This window comes from Anarhichas minor, unplaced genomic scaffold (genome assembly GCF_050575085.1).
Source record: "Anarhichas minor isolate MPS153535 unplaced genomic scaffold, ASM5057508v1 ptg000024l, whole genome shotgun sequence".
Lineage (NCBI taxonomy): Eukaryota > Metazoa > Chordata > Actinopteri > Perciformes > Anarhichadidae > Anarhichas > Anarhichas minor.
Window position 1 is genome coordinate 9400082 of NW_027466470.1, and position 19150 is coordinate 9419231.

At 39.2% G+C, this 19150-nt stretch overlaps 1 protein-coding gene across 2 annotated transcripts in view; it reads right to left on the reverse strand.

Moving 5' to 3' along the window:
• LOC142956044 (guanine nucleotide-binding protein G(olf) subunit alpha) overlaps window positions 1-16882 on the reverse strand; it is a 43625-nt gene extending 26743 nt beyond the window's left edge. The window contains exons 1-4 of one of the 2 annotated variants that reach the window (XM_076097341.1): window positions 16107-16882; window positions 6696-6768; window positions 5826-5880; window positions 5529-5648 (exon numbers count right to left, since the gene is read on the reverse strand). In XM_076097341.1, the coding sequence (XP_075953456.1) occupies window positions 5529-5648; window positions 5826-5880; window positions 6696-6768; window positions 16107-16608 (750 nt within the window). In that variant the 5' untranslated portion in view covers window positions 16609-16882. Of the gene's footprint in view, window positions 1-5528; window positions 5649-5825; window positions 5881-6695; window positions 6769-7035; window positions 7977-16106 lie in introns of those variants that run through there. The other variant, XM_076097342.1, reaches the window with a different exon arrangement.
• Between the last annotated feature and the right edge of the window lie 2268 nt (window positions 16883-19150).

Sequence of the window (19150 nt, forward strand, 5' to 3'; positions counted from 1 at the left end):
TAAGTAGAGTTATTCGTTCTGAGATCTATTCAAGCACAAACCAGCACGTACAAAGACTAAAGTAACTCAGTTACAAATGGTCATATGTCTGCCCTTCAAAGTGCTGGGCATTATTTCTTCATTTTAACAGCTTCTAACATATTGCCTTTCTAAGGAAAAGACTGAAAGTAATATCCTTCTCATTATGTCATGACAGCATGAGTGGAGGCAACTCTGTGAAAACTATTTGAATGTGAAAGCAGAAATACTGATTTTATCTTTCCAAAACATTACAGAAAAAGCTATTTGTAGTAGCAGAGGCCGCTGACTTGAGTTCTCATTCACTTCCTTGATACAGAACTGATTTTACTCACGACGTTTTTCACAAGCTCTCTTCTCTGAACTGTAGCTTAAAAAGGAACAAAAGGTGGTACTCTTGGAGGCCAAATGTATAACACTACAGTTACATTACATAGGAGTGACTCTGTGAATGACCACATACGTCTCAGTCGGAGCTTTATGAAGGGAGCTCGTCTCATCGATGACTTTGAGACACTTCCCAGGACTCTCTGTAGGCCCTAAACAGAAGATGATTGGGCTAATATCCCTCGTCGCCTCCCGTGCACATGTCTTTCAGACGGGCTCCTCCTCTAGCCAAGAACCACCACATGACTCTCTGCACTCACTCTGCGCTCTGACCGGGGAGAGGGTGAAAGTAGCCCCGAACCAGAAGGAGCCTGATAAATGATCACATGCTCCGGGAGATCTCCTCTCGGCAGATCCCGTGATAAAGTTCAACATGGAGGATCCACTGAAGTCTCCCAGACAGGAGACGTTAATACTGGTTTACGTTTTTTTTGTTACAGATGAATATGGACCCACAACTTCAGGCACGGATGTGGTCATGTTAGGTGTGTTTACGTACATTTTCACCAAAGTATTGTACGTTCACCTATTATTTTAAATTTTACAACCATGGATCAGCTTTGCATTTACCTGCTTAACCAAAAGAAGAAGGAAATGAGGCCATATTTTGCTTTCCAGCTCATATTTGCTTCTGTTACAGTCAAACTTTAAAACGCCAACCTCAACTAATATCAATAAGATTCAACAGCACTGATTACGTTCATATTAGTTCTGTAGGTCTCAAGATGTATTTATTGTATACTAGCAGACATCGACTAGCAAGCGTTGGTACTGGATGGAGGGAGGACGAGGGGTAGAGGGTGGAAGGGGCAGGGGGGAGGCAGAGTATGGTCCTCAGGGCTCTTTTCCACAGAGGCGTGTGACACTGGGCCTTTGAATAAATGCAGTGTGTGCTGCAGTGCCCTACAGAGGAACTGATAACACAGAAAGAGACCAGGAGGGAATTTGCTTCAACACAAGCTTTTTTTAACTCTTCCCAGTCCACCCCCCCTCCATCAACAGACATTAGACACCGATCCGATTCTCTGGTGGCTCTGCTAGGACCAGTTCTTACTTCAGCCTTAGCTTCAACGTTAATCAAGTTATACGTGATGTAATATTTCTCTTGAATCATATAAGTCAGTCTGACACAGGGAGCAAAATGGGCCTGAATCTGATTTGACTTAGCAAAACGAAGTTGTGGAGCGAATGGTTTGCGTCGTCCCTTCGCGAGGGGACACTTAAATTCCTTTGGGTAAAGTTTGGAAGAGACCTTTGGTCTTAAGAGCAAAATGTACAGCCACAAATCTCACATCCCTCCATATGTAGCCAGCCCCAGACAAGCAGCGAGCTCCTCAATTAACCATCAACAACACTTTTATTGGATTTGAATACCTGTGTTAGATAGTCACCCAGCACAGAGAGAGAGCCGACTTTCAAGCATTACCTCAGTTAAAAAATTAAAAAAGAGAGCAAAAGCAAAAGGCGAAAGGGAGCAACTGTTCATCTTTCATAACACAGTTCCAGAAACGGAGCAGTCCTTTGTACCACCCTTTGCCCCACATCTGGGATCCTCAGGTAATCAATTTAAGGAAAAAAACAAACTTCCAGGACTGAAGCTGTTCATCATAAGGAAATCACCAAGACGCTAACAACAAGGGAATGCTCTGAAAGGTGTTGTCCTTCTTGGCTGTATTGAAGAACAAAAGCAGCACAAAAGCAGGTCACTTTTCCTCATTAGAAGTCATTATTATGGGTTGGCCTGTAAACTGACATCCGTTTACACACTCACTGACGGTTGCTGATGTGCACAAGTTTTAATAGACATGTTGTAAAATCATCGGTGCAGTAATTCTGCAGACCAACACAAAAATAGATCAGTTCAACAAAGGGTGGGGCTGAACAGACTATGAAGCTCACCTTCCACAACTGACTGCAATTCACACCAAGAAGAAAAAAACACCAAAAACACACCAGAACAAACTTTTGTGGACCTAATCCTTGTCCTTTTGTTGAGAGTGTATAGAACTAACTTCACCAGGTCTATAACGCTACTCAAACGTTACAGTGACCTGCTTCGTTTAGCATCAAAAAGACAGGGTTACATGTCTGATGGAGAGAAAGCTACACGGTGTAAAACAACGGCACTCATTTGAATTTGTTCCACTTCAGGCGCCGGACACCGTCGGGTGGCTAGCAGAGCTACCACAGTGCCATGTGTACCATTTGCATAGACGACAGTTTGTGTCGGTGCTTTCTTTTCCATGGGCCTACTGTTATCCCAAACTACTAAAGGATGCTTTGATGATAAAGAGTACAGGCCATCAGAACTAAGCACGGGGATTTGACATAATAGGGCAAAGGGGAAACTGTAGCTAACACTTTCAGAACTATTTTGTTGTGTTGGGAGGCAACATGTTCCTAATAGTCCTTATCTGTACCATAAACATAGATCATGTGACTTTACAGAAAAGATATTTCACACGAGTTTGACAGCAAAAAAACATCAACATACACTTAGTCACGTAGAAGAAACAACAACGTCTCCACCAACAGTTCCTTCTAAAGACCGTGACGCGATGCAGCCATAGTTCTGCTGCTTGTCGCCTTTCTATTTGACACAGCACACCAAACCATTGTTCTCGGGCTCACTTTTCTCAACTAGGAAAAAAAAAAAAAAACTAGCTATGCTATCACGTCAAATTATAACGCCCAATAAACTTATATCATTAGATAACCAACACTTTTATTTCAATCACTACTGCAAAAACCAACAACTGTAAACACAACATAAGGGTGAGTACAGCCTTCATGAAAGAAGGTAGAGAACACAGCAGAGATAATAATAATAATAATAAAAATTTTCTAAGGTTTTAACCTATAATATCTCAGAGTAAATGGAGGCTTGATCTACTTGAAGAACTTTTCTCTTTCTCCAAAAGTACAGAGACGCTTTGATTCAATCGGTTTCAGTAAATATTCCTAGCAGAACAAGCTTAGAACAGGCGGGGATCTTCTTCTTTTTTTTTTTGAGAGAGAGGCAGCTAATAAAAGCAAGTTTAATGACTCATCTCCATGGTCACCACTATGCAGTTAAGCATTTTAGTGATGTGTTAAGACTTTCATATAGTCTGAGTCAGGTACGTCATATGACAAGGTCATCTTCAGCGTGATGACTGGACGGAGAGAATTAGCACCAATACGACGAGTTGAATAATTTATGAGTCGATGGAGAAGAAAGTTCTGGACTCTTGGTCAGAAACAAGAAGACGTTTGAAGATGTCACCCTGGGCTCTGTGACGTTATAGACAACACAACTGAATCGAGAAAACATTTGGCAGATTAGCTGATAATAAAAAAAATAATCTTTGGTTGCAGCCCTGATAAAAACTTTCAAAATCTATCAAAAGCTATCACCATCAGTCTCTCCACATATACAGCAAGTAATTCAGGGAAATGTAGGAAGTCAAAGAGTATCGTCTACTTCTTCTTCCTGTTCACAGCAATAACGTATCACAAAACAACGGATTTAAGTGCACTGAACATCATGTTTATCAAGAGAAAGTGTCCTTTTAGGATTCATGAACTTGGTTCGCCACGACTTCATCGCTCCAAAAGTTTCCAGGTAAAACATATTTCCACATTTCACAAAAGGCGCCAACAGGTGAAAGCCACAGGTTACTGATTGGCCGTGTTCCTGCACTGCTGTATTGGATGTCATGCCTGGTGGCACTAAGTGACAATGTAGTGGTGACACTGACGGCACTAGTGAAGCCCGAGACTGATGACAAGCACAGACGCTCCACACAGAGCCATGTTGTTCCCTTCGGCCGGGCCGGGGCCTGGGAACTCAACGGCGGCACTCCCCATGGCCCCGGCCCTCACACAACACAACACAGCACAGCATCACAGACTACTGCTGCCCTGTTAACACTCTCACTGTGGGCCCTGTCATGGAAATTAACCCCCCAAATCCCTTTAATGGATCTTCTTGCAATGTAGAGTTAAATAAAGTTGCCCAGAGGGAAGCTGGGAAACAACATTCAAAGCAGTTAAGTGATGGTATGGATAAGACCTGAGAGAAACAGTAAAACAGTGACCACAAGACCTGAATATCAGTTGGATTTTGAGGCCTTGTTGGGAAAGTCATATGCCAGATTGTGGTTAACAGATAAAACACACGTGGAATTCATTCCTCTGAATCTTTTTTTATAAAAAGGTGATACTTGATAAAAGATTCTCCCGAAGGTAAAAGACGCCAGGCAACGAACATTTATTTTCATTGTCAATTCATGTCAAAATCTAAATTTCTTAAGACTTCAAATGTCTTGCTTTGTCCGACAATATAAAACAAAAGATTTGCGGCAAATCGCACACTGGTTACACAACACATTGATGCTCAGATCAATACACCAAAAGCAGACTAACCCTGTACTTGATTAATACACAATAGCATGTTTGTACTTTAATTTGGTTCCCATAAAAGCCTCAAGTGTATCGTAAAAACACATATTTGATTCGGAACCTAAGAGTTTATCTACAGCTGTGTCATTCCTGTTTTGCGGAGCTGCACAGCCGGTGTGAAACAAGGCACACTTTCAAAATTATGTAAAACATTTTCTACATTTCCAACACATGATCTCGCGCTATCAAATAGCCGATCACACACTGAAAAGAATACCGTGTGTTCTCGCATTTAAATCCACATACAGGACATCTGCTCCAGCTACGAAGGGGAATCAAACCTTTGACCTGAATCCACTAACTGTAGATCTTATACAAGTTAGCTGACATTTACATTCATAACTCCATAACTCCAAAGGGGAAAAAAAAAAAACGCTGCCTTTAGCTTGGGTTTGCTATTTTTTTTAAAAGACTGCCACCACATCATAAAAAGGAGTAAATCAAAGAAGAGAAGCAACATTAGGACTGTTGTGGAATAGCATCTGACATCCCTCAGCTATAACAGCAAGATCTACGTTGTTGGCCATAAAAACAGCAAAATGCTCTCATCACATAACATCCAACACCCACACAAACACATATTGCATATGTGAAGGACCAAAAAAAAAAAGCATGTACTATCCCAGTGTCTCTCTCACACACATGTTCACATCTGCACAGAAACTTTCTGAACGTCTTACCTGCGAGTAGTCAAAGTCGGAGAGAGGTGCTATGCTTTTGATGTATTCGATTCTGAATTGGTCCTCTGGGTTGGCTAGCGGGACTGGAGGTATTAAAGTGCTCATCGCAGACACTATAGTCTACAAAGCAGAAGTTGTGGGGGGGGGGGGGGGAACAAAAAAACAAGCATTAAGCAGGATGAATACAGGAAAATAATCTAATCGTAAGCCTGTATGATAATAATAATCAGTAAAATGGGATTGCAGTGGGTGTAACAACAGAGACATTGAGCACATTTAGAAGGCGATGACACTCACCACTATGGCATCCTTCACGTTTTTCCGAATATCTTGGATTTTCTGTTTCTTTTCTCTGCGTGGAGACAGAATAGAAGTGCGGGGCAGCGGTTACGAAAACATCAACCACAGCAGAACACAAATGATTTATCATCAAGGTGGTTATGAGTAAGATGTAAGGGGTTACAGCCAGGTTAGACTGTATTCTTAACACAATCATACATACATACATACATACATACAGTACAGGTGTCAAGGCTGAGAGGATGTACCAGGTAGCAGTGAAATGCAGGATGGGGTTCAGTAAAACACAAAAGTAAAGCGATACGATGGGTTGTAGTCATGATTTTCCTCATTTTTTGATCTTACAAATGCAAGATTATGCCTCGACATACACATACAGTGGGTTTTCATACAGTTACAGGACTCTTGACATGTACTAGGCCTGTTTAAAATAGACCACTGGTGAAATCAATGCCATGCAAGGGCCTTGCAGCAAAACAAATCATCAATAGGCCTGTGTCGATCACAACCTTTCACCCTCTCACATGAAACAGGAAACAGTGAATTATTTGGCATCTTTGTGACACTGAAATCCTCACATATGTATGATAACTGTACATGTACACGAAAAAAGGGGGGGGAAAGGAGAGAGAGAGACAGAGAGGCATAGAGAGAGACATAGAGAGAGACAGAGAGAGAGATATTAGCTGCTTTGCATGGGATACTGGGCCCAACAGGCGCTGCAGTGCCTGTGGGGAAAATCCATTCACAGGCTACACTCTGGCCTCCACAGTGTTATTCATTAGGAAGCCGAAAGAATACGCATTAATATGATGTTAGAGCCGTTAATGTCGCCATGTAATAATAACTGTATTGAGCAGCACTCACTCCGCGTTGAAGCCGTTGACGTGTAGAATCCTCATCTGCTTCACAATGGTGCTTTTTCCGGACTCTCCCGCACCTTCGAAAACAGACCCAAAAAAAAAAAATACATTATGGGGAACATCCAGGTTAGCGTGAGAACCATAATACATGTCTTTAGAAACCAGGCCAGTTAATCGTATGCTCTCTCTCTCTCTCTCTCTTGGAGCTTCGCTTCTTCCATCAATATATCCACCCCCATGACATATTATTGCAAGCGCTGTCAAACGGGGCTACGTGTTCGGTAAACGAAAGGGATTAGCTTACGTTTTCAGAGAGCCACATCACGTTTAAAATCAAGCCTTACCCAGTAATAACAGCCTGTGTGTGGCTTTATACGCTTGTCTTTCCTTTTGCAACTGTTTCTCTATCTTTTTATTCGCCTCTCGTTGTGCCTTTTCGTCGATGCGTTGATCTTCAGTCTTGCTGTTGCCCAAACAACCCATCTTCCGTCGCCCTCACCCTTCCTTGTGGAATCGTAAAAAAAAAATATATATATATATAAAAAAAAAAAAACACCCCGGTTGATTTCGTGTGTTTAAAAAAAAAATAACACAGCAATGAGTCTTACTGTAAAAATAAAAAAGGGAAAAAATAAAATCTCTGCGAGGCTTCTTCTCCGTCGGAGGGAGGAATATGTTCCGCTTTAGCCGCAGCCAACCGTCATCCAAACCGTTTGTTAGTTTACAAACCAACGGAGAATAACGACTCGGTTCCACTAAGATATATCAAAAATACATATAAATAAGGAGAGAGAGAGAGGGTTTTCAATTTCTGGGGAATCCAGTCAACTGTTCCTATCGCGTCTCCAACCCCTCTCTTCTCTCAGTATTTTTTTTTTTTTTCTATCTGAATTTCTATCAGTATTTTTCTGTCTCTTTAACTCAGCACTGCCTCTCTCTGTGGCACCAGGAAGTAACCGTGGACCGTGGAGGTGGAAAACAAACCTGCGTTAAACTGTAACGTTAACAACCCGCTACTGATATAGCATTTTATAACTTGTGTGGAAAAGGGAGAGGAGCCATCCCCCGGTTTAGTCCGTTGCTATCTTTGCTATCAAACTAATCGGCAAAAGGCGTGGAAACCCGGACGAGTTTCTGTGCTGGTTTACAGAGGGGCTGGGTCTCTTCTTCTTCTTCTTCTTCTTGGCTTCCAGTCAGTGAGGTGGCCCTGACACAAACTGGCAACCCGTTTACAGTGCCTGTGTGTGTGCACTGGGCTTTACCTATCTCTCTTGTTTATACTTTACAGGCCTGGGGGCCATCGTTGTAGTCCTTGTGGCGAATTAGGACTACTTGTAGGTGGTGGAGGAAGTATTCAGATCCTTTACTTAAAGTAAAAGTACAAAAGTATGAGTTACAAAATGAAACTTAAAGTATAAATAGTTAAAGTACGCATACAAAATGGCCCCTTTCAGATGTTTATACTGCATTATTATACTTGTTAAGACTATACAGTGGTGGAAAGTAACTAAGTGCATTTACTCAAGCACTGTACTTAGGCACACAATTTGTGGCACTTTTACTTTACGTTACAGGCCTGGGGCCCATCTTTGTAGTCCTTGAGAGGACTACTTTTTCTCAAGTAAAAATACAAAAGTATTATCAGCAAAACGTAGTAAAAATATCAAAAGTAAAAGTACTAATTTTGCAAAATTGCCCCTTTCAGAGGTTTGTACTGTATTAATATATATATTATTCATTGGTGGAAAGTAACTAAGCTATTAACTCAAGTACTGCACATAAGTTCAGTTTTGAGGTACTTGTACTTTACTTGATTAATTCCATTTGGTGCAAATTCAACTTCGCTACAGTTCAAGGAAATATTGTACTTTTCACTTCACTGCATTTATTTGAAAGCTTTAGTTTTAGTCTATTAGTTACTTTGCCAATTCAGATTAATACAAAATATAATCACAAAATCAATGTTGATGTTTTATTATAGATTAAATTACCCAGTAGTATATATATTTAGAATAAGTAGAAATACCACAGTGTAAAAATACTATAATACAAATCAAAAATATTACTTAAACTCAAGAACAAAAGTATTGGCATCACAATATACATAAAGAACTAAAAGTAAAAATAGTCATTATGCAGAAAAGGGCATTTCAGAAAAATATATATTATTTATATCAGTAGTACTGCAGCTGGTAACGGTGGGGCCACGGGTGGAATAAAAGTGCAATAATGACTGTAGTGGAGTAGAAGTATGAAGTAGCATAAAATTGAAAAACTCAAGTAAAGTACAAGTACCCAAAAATTTTACTTAAAGTGCGGTAACTCAAGAGCATTAGGACTAGTTTAATGTCAGTATAATGTAATTTATTTCTTTGGAATGTCATTTTGTACATTATGTTTATTTATTAAAAACATGTCACAATTGCAATTTCTTTATGTACAGTGAAGCAGTGGTGAAAAGTATATTGATTCATGTACTGTGCTACAGTGCAATTTTGAGGTACTTGTACTTTACTTGAGCCTTTTCATACTATGCTAGTTTACTTGTAACTTACTACATTTCAGCATGAAATACTTCTTATTGGTCCACTACATGGATTTGACAGTGTCTTTGCAGACTGTGAATTAACGAACAGTGTATGAATTATAATGCATTGTAATAGTAAACTAACCGACAGTATATAAAGAAGTTGAATTCAGCTCCACTTATTATTTGTCTTGACAAATTACTTCTCTTCTCTTTAACAATGTATGTTAAAGTTTCAGCTCCAAATATCTAAAAATGTGAATGCTGACAACACTGACACTGCCAGAGTGTTGTGTTTCTTTTTACAACACTCTGGCAGTGTCAGTGTTGTCAGCATTGTCTGACATTTAAGATTAGCTTCCTGTGCTTCCCTCTGAACTCGGCCAACATGATGTGTGGGTTTGTACAAGTGTGACTTAACCACAACCAACAGCCGCACTCTACATGTAGACTAGCATTGTGTTATTTGTAGGTATCAATAGCAGATGTATTGCCATTATTGATGTCAATATGTGTGAGACAGAGAATCAATTGACTTGAAAGTCTTCTTAATTAAAGCCACTGGTAAAAGTTGGTAGGTAACAATGAGCTAATGCTAAGCTAATGTACAATACTACACTGTTGAATTCAGGTCAGGAAAAAACATTACAAGTTTACTGTACTTTACGCTAATATCAAAAATCCTCATAGATCACTCAAACGCATGAGGCAACCACGAATGATTATTTCTGGATCATGTAACAAGGAGTGTGCTGTTATTGTCTCCATTATGCAAACACAATGCAAATACTAGCTTCATGTAGTGAAATAAGTGGAACAAAGTTGTGTGGCATGCAAATCACAACTGGAACACTTACTTCACCTGTAGTGGTGTGAAAATAGTACAACCCCCCCTGTCTCACCACCTCAGAAAGCAAGGTCAAAACAAGTGAGTGGCCCACATCACTCTCTAGTGGTTAGAGGCAGCAACGCATTCAGCTCCCTTTGAATGATACACAAGCAGAGGCTTTGTTGCATAAATTATCTTCCTTTTTAGGAAGTACTGTCTGGTATTTATGTTTAGCTTGCCGTGGCTTCCTCCTAACTAGACTGAAAAGGGTGTATGTGTGTGTGTGTGTGTGTCTGTTAAGGCTTGTTAAGGTTTATCTGATTTTAAATTCATCTGCTGAAGAGGGGGAAAGTTACTCCGTGTCCACTTAAATCTGAGTTTAAGATGTTTGAGCAGGATTTTGTGACATTACAACCAGTCTGGATGCCAATCGTTGTTCCAGTATGCAACAAACACAAATGTAATGTGGAAACTTACGGTTCACATATACTGATAGTTGACGTCTCAGTGAAGTAGAGGACATTTTGTGTCCAGCAGTTAGACTTTTGATACGAACAATATCTGCATATTTGTTGATTCTGGATTCTTCAATCAAAAGAAAATAATTAAACTTTTTTTTTTTTGTGGGAAAACCTTAACAGATACAAAAAAGTATTCAAAGCATGTGTCTTCCAACATGTCTGGAGGGAAGCTTTAAACCATCATTACTATATTTGTGAGTAATAGTAGCAGTTATTTTCCATAATGAATCTGTCTGTCAGTATGTGTGCATGTGCAGTGTTAGAGGAAGTTTTCAGATCCTTTGCTAAAGTAAACGTAGCGGTACAACAATCTAAAAATACTCTATTGCAAGTAAATTATCTTTTCAAAGTCTGACAAAGATGTTTTAACTATTTTCAGCAAAATGGCAACCACAGAGGTCCTTAAAAATAGCTGCTCATCAATGATCAACGCAACAATGCACAGTTTCTTTTTTGCAAAATTATTTCACTTAAATAATTACATTAAAATATATACACATTACACCTGCCAGTGAACTATTACCATAAACCTAACAATATCTGAGACTTAAAACAGCTATTTTCTACCTATAAATCTTTCACACGTTTCACTTTTGAAGCATGTACTGTAAAAACGAGGCATACATCCAAATGATGAATTTCTTTTACGAAGAACTTTATAGCACTCTCTTAATTAAGGCGCAGAGCCTCTTGATCAAGTCTAAATGATACAGTAGGCAAAACCTGGAGAACAATCACAGTCCAATGTCCTCCTGCTGTGGCGTGGTTCACTTCTGATTCAGCTGCTACATCTGCTATCAGTATCATAAACATAACAATAATTCATAATCCAGTATGACCTGTTGGTCATTACATTAACTGGGAACACAGTTAGTAGCAAAGTTCAGCAATGGTAAATGATAAAAACCCGTTTAGACTGAAGCAAAGTTCACCTGATTCTACTGGTATTTAAAGGGGAGGGCCAACAGGGCATATATGTTGTGGTGAGCGAGTTTTCCCAAAATATGGCTTATATGTACACGCACGCAAAAAAATTTATAAAACAGACAAATCAGTGACTTCCAACAGGCTATTCGATGGCCTGCCTGGCTCAGTTCAGTCATCGCTTCTCTTGAGCGCTACATTGCTTGCAGCCTGTTGTTCAGGCTCATGAAGGGTGATAAGGCTGAGATATGAAACAGCGAGTAAAGGACATCTAAGAAAGCTATTATTATATTATCACAGGCCTGTACAGAATGTGATCCAAGAGACCGAACAATAAAGTGACTTCCTTTCCAAGAAATAGGCTGAGCTTGTCCTCCAGTTTCCATCGCCGTATTCCTGTACTGAAGTATAAAGACCTCTATTAAAAGGAAGTCAGATTTTCTGAATTGTCCTCTGGTCATACTTTTTTAATTATATTTATAGAAGTGTTTTCTGAAAATAATGGTGCCTTCAAACAGGCCACTGTTCCACGAGAGCAGTCCAAATTATGTGGAAATCTGGTGATACCCTTCATGACACAAAAATGTACTTGACTTCACATGTCTAAAACACAAACTCACAAAGTTGTATTTGAAGGCTATTGAGCTCCGGTGGTCACGTCACAGCTCTGCTTTATTTTGATTAACATAAACCATCTTGCTTTGATTTTAATGGATGGTTCGACTACCTTGATCTATTTAATATTGAGAGGCCTTCCTAAAAAAATGTAAAGGAGCCTTCACAGCCACTGGGACATGGTCAGAAACCTTTTGGGGATGTAAGATGTAAGATTTATTTATTTTCTTTCTTGTTCTCTCTTTCTGTTTCTATTAGTAGGGGTATACAATACAAAAATAAGAATGGCAAATACATGTAAACATGTTGTGAAATACAAAAATACATTTTGTAGGTGTACTGATTCATGATTGTGTTGCAATAAAAGCATTAGAATAAAAAAGATATTTATTTTTGTTTTATCATTTTACTATTGAGAAGCTGAAGTGAGAGTTTGACACATTTGCTTTAATATGACTTGAACAATTAACTGATTATCAAAATATTGACTGGCTATTTAATATCCTACAGATAGACGAATAGCTTAATCGTCTCGTTGTTTCAGCTTCGTAAATGAAAAAAAAAAAACACTGTTAGAGCCCATGTACTGTTTGTTATACTGTCACACCCTAACTTACAAAATAAATCAGTTACTTTACTTTGAACTTTGATTTTAAAGCTTCAATTCGGCAGGTTTACTGCACCTAATTAGAATTCAGTCCTGTCAGTCAGAAATGAAAATTACCTTTCCTATCCCTTAAACAACTACACTGAACCTGAAGCTTTCTGTGTATGAAGACAAAAGCTTTTGCAGTGAGACATTTATAAATCAATAAGCTCATCATTTTAAACAGGTATTTTATTTAAAAAACTGCCCATAATTTGAGAGTTGAATGTCTAAAATTATACTGCAAGATACCAAAAATGTGATTCAACATGGTTCAAAATGTAAGTAACAAATAAATGTGACTCAAACGGATGGATCCGGGCTCCAGCACAAGCTGAACATGGCAGCCCGCAGAGGATAAACATTAGCTCCTTATGGCTATCATTATTCAACCAAATACCTGCAGCAAATACAAACAGATAAAGTGACCCAGATTAGCTTGCATACGTTGCCTTGAAATGCAACACTATTTGAAAGGTGTCCACTTTCAGAGGAACACAAACCACCTCAGTCCTCTGGCATGCAACAAGAGTCCTACTGGAGACCTGGAGGGTATAAAGTCCCGAAATGCCTCTTAAGGAAAAACCAGAAGAGGCCTGCGGCTGGTGGCTGAGGCTTCTGGGTGCACCAGCACAGATACAAAATCATTTTGATTCTAAAGTGGCGAAGAAGGCCGCCCAAACCACAATGACAAGCTGAAATGACACAGTAACAAAGGTCACACTCACTGTGTGGCTTTCAACAGTGGCTCGTGGAAGGAATGTATGACAGTTCCCGATGTGACTTCATTAGGATGAACCAGTTCTTCCTGTGTGTAATTAGTGGGAGCTGTTTACTGAGGAAATTATACTGGTAGCCATTTATTATATTGAGTAACGAAGCATTACACTGGTAAAGTAAAGCAAATACATGCAATATGCCGTTAAGTGTGTGTGTGTGCGTGCGTGCGTGCGTGTGGGTGTGTGTGTGTGTGGGTGTGTCCATGCGCCAAAACTGAAAGCGGTTGAGTTCTGTTTTTATTGTAAATGCGTTAAACATTGTTTTCTCATCAGGGTAGCTGTGGTGACCTTTAAAGCTCCTGTTTCTGATCAAGACTCTCTCTTTTGAGAGTGAAGCATTGTTGGTTATGAAAACGAAAGCACTGAGTTAGCCTACATGTACAATATCTAGATGCTTACCGTGCGTGTGGTAAAATAACACAACCTACAAGATAAATCCAAGCAAACAACAGGGCAACCAGCTAGAAGCTAACTGAATTGTCCGGGATGCTGCTGACTGACGTTTGGAAAGTCTCTTGAAAGATTACATAAATGATCAGCCATGAGATTCCTGTGAGTTAATAAAATATATGACCTAATACTGATACAAGTCCTGCAGTTTATTTGGACACAATTAAACATATATGGGCTTCAACGAGGACACTATTATTAAGACTTCATCAATCAGTTCATGTTTTATCTAATTATAATCACTTACTCCATAAAATGCCAAAAATAACATCATACCAACAGTAAAAGTTGTCAGAGCCTGGAACTGATGCCTTATCATTGATTATTTATGGCAGTATGAACATATAGCAGCACAGAAATCCACTTCCACTGACATACTTAAGTAAGCAAATATTTGAATATTAAAGCTGTAATCAGCAAGTGTTTGATCTATTTAACATAGACATGTTACCCTATAGTCTACTATAATCTATACTACACTCGAATGTACTATAGTGTACATGTATTTGTTGAAAGATGTTATTGTGCAACAGTTAGTCAAAAGGCTATTTGTCATCTGTTGAACTGAACAGATCAGACTTGTCACACTCTGCCACAGGCCGCTATATTACAATATGCAGTTCATAAAGAACAATTTAAGATCAATTAAGAATATACTATACAATTTGACCCAATAGCACTGGCCACAACACTGCACTGTACTGCACTATACTATACTATTCCTAGGGATGGGCAATAATATTGGTATTAAATCGATGTTGTGATATGTGAAAAGATATCTGTGATGTATTTTAGGAAGCTTTTTAAACTGCATGCCCTGTTTTTGTTTCTCTTTTGATGTATTTTAGGAAGCTTGATGAAAAATAGCCTTTTGGTTAAATCTGGCATTTGTTTTAAACCATGTGTATTTATTAATTTGCACCGTCCCTTCTCTCTCAAATAAACATATTTGTAATACATACGAAAGTATTATAAAACTGAGCTTTATAATACGATACTACCGGCCACTATACTCAACTGAACTACATTTACTGATTGAAAAACCTTACTGTAAATGTGCCACAGTTATTCAAACGTTTATGTTATATCTGTAGTCCCTGACAGATGTCACACCACACCACAGGCCACTATACTATACTATACTATATCATATTAAGAACAAACATAGCCCTGTAGCCAAAAGCTAAATTGTCTCAATAAGTACATCATTGTACACTAAAGCCAGCTAAACTATACTCTATATTACACTATAATAATTGCATGAGTAAAGTGATAGTTCTCATCTGTTGTCCCTGGATAGATGTCACTCTACACAAAAGGCCACTATAATATAATCTACAACAATCTACTCAGTCAGAAGTCCCAGACAGATACACTCTTACGCTGCACTATATTATGCTAATTCTTTAGAGTAAACATGGCCTGATGGACAAAAGTTAAGTGGTCTACATACATCTTTGTATACTAAAGCAAACTAAATCATACTCTCTATAACACTAAACCACACTACAAGTCAATATACTGTACTATAGTATTCTATACTGTACTATACTATACTAATTCTCAGAGCAAACATGGCCCAATCATCAAAAGCTGAGTGGTCTCTCTACACATCTGTCAGTAAAGTCAACTGAATTAGACTCTAAACTACTCTACTATGCTACAGGCCACTATACTACATTATACTATACTATACTCTACTATACTACCTTATTGAGAGGTAAACACAGTTGAACTTCAATACTTTACTACACAATACTACACTGTACTGTACTAGATTTCAGATTAAACATGACTCAATAGCCACAAGCTAAGTAGTCTCTGTAAACCTGTGTGGAGTAGTCCATTTCGAAGGCCCCTATATTATGTTTAATAGGCTTTTCCTTTTTACAACCCCAAATATGAGCGGTAAGAGGACGGCAGGCCCACAGAGTCCACACGTCCGTCTTCATCATTTGTCATTGTCAGCCGCAGGGGGTAGTTTTCACCGCTAAACCAACAGATGTGGCAATAGGCCTCAACAGAGTAGTGACATAATTTCTGGAAAGGCCAGTACGTTTTTGGTTTCTAAAAATAAAACGGCTTCCTAGTCCAACAACAACAATAGAGAGGGACTCAACCTACCGAGCAGCAGCAGTCGATGCGTCTGTTTGTACTCCCGTTTGAGCTCCTTCAGCGCCCTGTCAATGTTCTTACTGACTTTCTTCGCCTCCTTCTCGGCCTCCTTCTCCTCCACCAGCAATTTGTCCCAGTTTTTCTGCTTTTGGGTGCTAGTCTTTTGCAGCAGCTGTAAGCGTCGGCCGCGGTCCTTCCCTGTCCCCTTACCGCTACCACCGCCTCCTCCTCCGCCGCCACCTCCGTTTTGTATGAGCGCACCGTCGGTACCGGTGTCTCCATGGCGGTGCTCCCCGGCCGGGAGCCTGGCAGGGTCCCCGGGGCGAACCGGACCGCCGCCGCCGCGTAGAGACGAAGTCTCCCCGCATCCCCCGGTGTCCTCCTGGCGGGCTCCCACGGCGCGGGTCGGCACGGCGGCGTCCGGAGGCTGATCCGAGTCCGAGTTGGCGTTGGAGATAGACCCGCTCAGGTCCCCGAAGAGCCGGGGACGCAAGCTGTAGCACAGCCCCATGTTGAAACCAATATTTGTCTGTGAATGTGATTTCTCATAAATTAAAATAGCCCCAAAAAAAACCACCAGCCCTAACGAGCCATCGTCACATTGGAGCTCCAGCGGTGCGATTTAAGTCCGAAATTGAGCCGAAAATGTGAATGAATTACGCTCCGACATTTGCTATATGTCATTTTGCATTTTCCCCAGTCAGCCTTCGCTTCGTAGTTAGTAGATCACCTGATCCTTTAGTGGACACTGCGGGTCCATCTTACCGTAAGTAACCAAAAGCACAACCTTGGGAAAAAAACGCTACTATCCGCTGCGCAGACAGTCAACAATCTGACTGCACAGTTGTTAGGTGCAATGCACGGCACGTCATGCTACCACAGTATGGCCATTTCGAGAATGCTGGTCATGATTTTCATTCCTCACAGTTCATTGCCTGCATGCCTAAAGACAACCTTCTGCCCTGTAGATAGTGAACCTGCTTTTTTATTATCAGACCAATGACACACCAATAATCTTTATTTATTTAACAAACGTGTCGAATAAAATGGCAACCCTTTGGAAATGGAAAATATTCGAAATGATATTTAAACTTCTAAACAGTTTTTGAGTTGATTCACACAAAGATAATTACGATAATTGAGGCGTTATTGTGTTTCCTGAAACATAGCTTTATTACACAAACCCTTATACATTATAATATAATTTTTTTATATGACCCTTTTGATTATTTTATTTTGTCAGTGTCATTTACCGGATATCTAAATATACAGGACCTTTTTATGAACCCCAAAGCAGTTTAAGTGTCCATGTAAATATTATGGATAAAACATCCGGTCTTCAAGTCGGGAACCAGGGACATTTCAAGGGTCCTTGGGTTGGTCTCCGAGAGCTCCACAGAACAATAAGGATACTTTTATTTTGCAATCCAAACGCAGTAAAATGTACAATACAACACAATGTAGTTTAGTCTCCTCAGCTACATTGTGACTTTTTGTGCAACAACAAACACAATGTAGTTGTTTTTAGGTGGATGGTCACTGGAATTAAGTATTAATCATTTGTGTCATGCGTAATTACTCAAGGGTCCAGAAAAAGGTGAATTTACCTGCGTTACAGGGGGCCAGTCACAATCAGATGCAGGGTTGAACATGAACCACTAGATGGAGCACTTGTAACATAATACAGCACAATATCTCAGGTACATTTAGAACACAGAACAACACGTTAGTCATATAAGCCTTATGTAGCTTTAAAGTAAATCCACGAAGAGACTAATTTCCACAAAAACCCAAATACAAGGCTACCGACTGGCCCTCAGACACCCTAGATATTGCGTGAATCAATCGAGAGCTCCAGACCTAGAGGTTAGATCTGTTTTACTACTGATTTCTTCTCCTCACACTAGATTTCAAATCATTACATCGAAGACATAGCACATTTTAAAATGCTTATTTCATTATAATTTAAATACTTGTATTTATACACATCACACTATTATTTTTGTATTATTTATGATTTTTATTTAATATATTGTATACTATTTTAGGTGTATCATCGTGCATAATATTGTTCGTATTATTAGTACATTCTTGTGATTTTTTTAAAGTCTCTGCGTTGCCTAGGAGCCCGGAAGCCTTCGTTGTAAGCGGACAGAGCTGGTAGCGTCTCTTCATCACCTTGTTATCTTCATCAGCACAAACATGCCCCCCATGGTAGGTATACTGTATCTAGTTAAGTGTAACTACTGATATAATCATTGTTTGGTAAAAACTGTAAATTAGATCGTGTGGTTGGAAATCGGGGCTGGACAGCTTTTGCTCTTAGGCGAACATTACTGTATTTATTGTAGTAGCAGACTTCCTAGTTGTTTGCTAACCAGTGAAATTAGCTGACGCTATATTATGAAGTTTTGAGACACTGTGATGAAATGAGTTGACAGTATAAAAGTTTGTAATGTTCTGTTCAATGTTACTCAACACCAAAACAAACTTGTTTTATGGAAAGGGGAGAGAAAAAACGTTAGATTTCAAAATCTGTATCCAGGTTCTTATAATGAGGTTATAGTTGAGCAGTTGATATGAGGCAATGTATTAAAAACACCTACCCTAATGCTAGTGCACTATATAATATTTAATAATTAATCCTTGCACAACATTGTCTGTCTTTTTAGTTTTTCAAGTCCTTTTTTATTTGCAACAATGAAACTTGATGGATTGAAGAATAAGGAAAGACTGTGCTGGTGAGATTTAAAAAAAACAATTCTTATGACCGGAAAAAATAAATAAAACAGTGACAATAAAATAGTTCTGAACCACATTAGCATAACACAGAGACAAAGATAATATATATATATATATATATATATATATATATATATTTATATATATATAATCAATAATGATGGTGACAAAATTAAAACACATGCATATGTGAATTGCTGGTGGGCATGGTGGCTTACAAATTCTAGAAAAGGCTCAAGGAGAGAGAACTCTTAATTATTAATAAGCCCTTTAGTTACTACTTATAACCCCTTTATAAAGGATAACGTTTT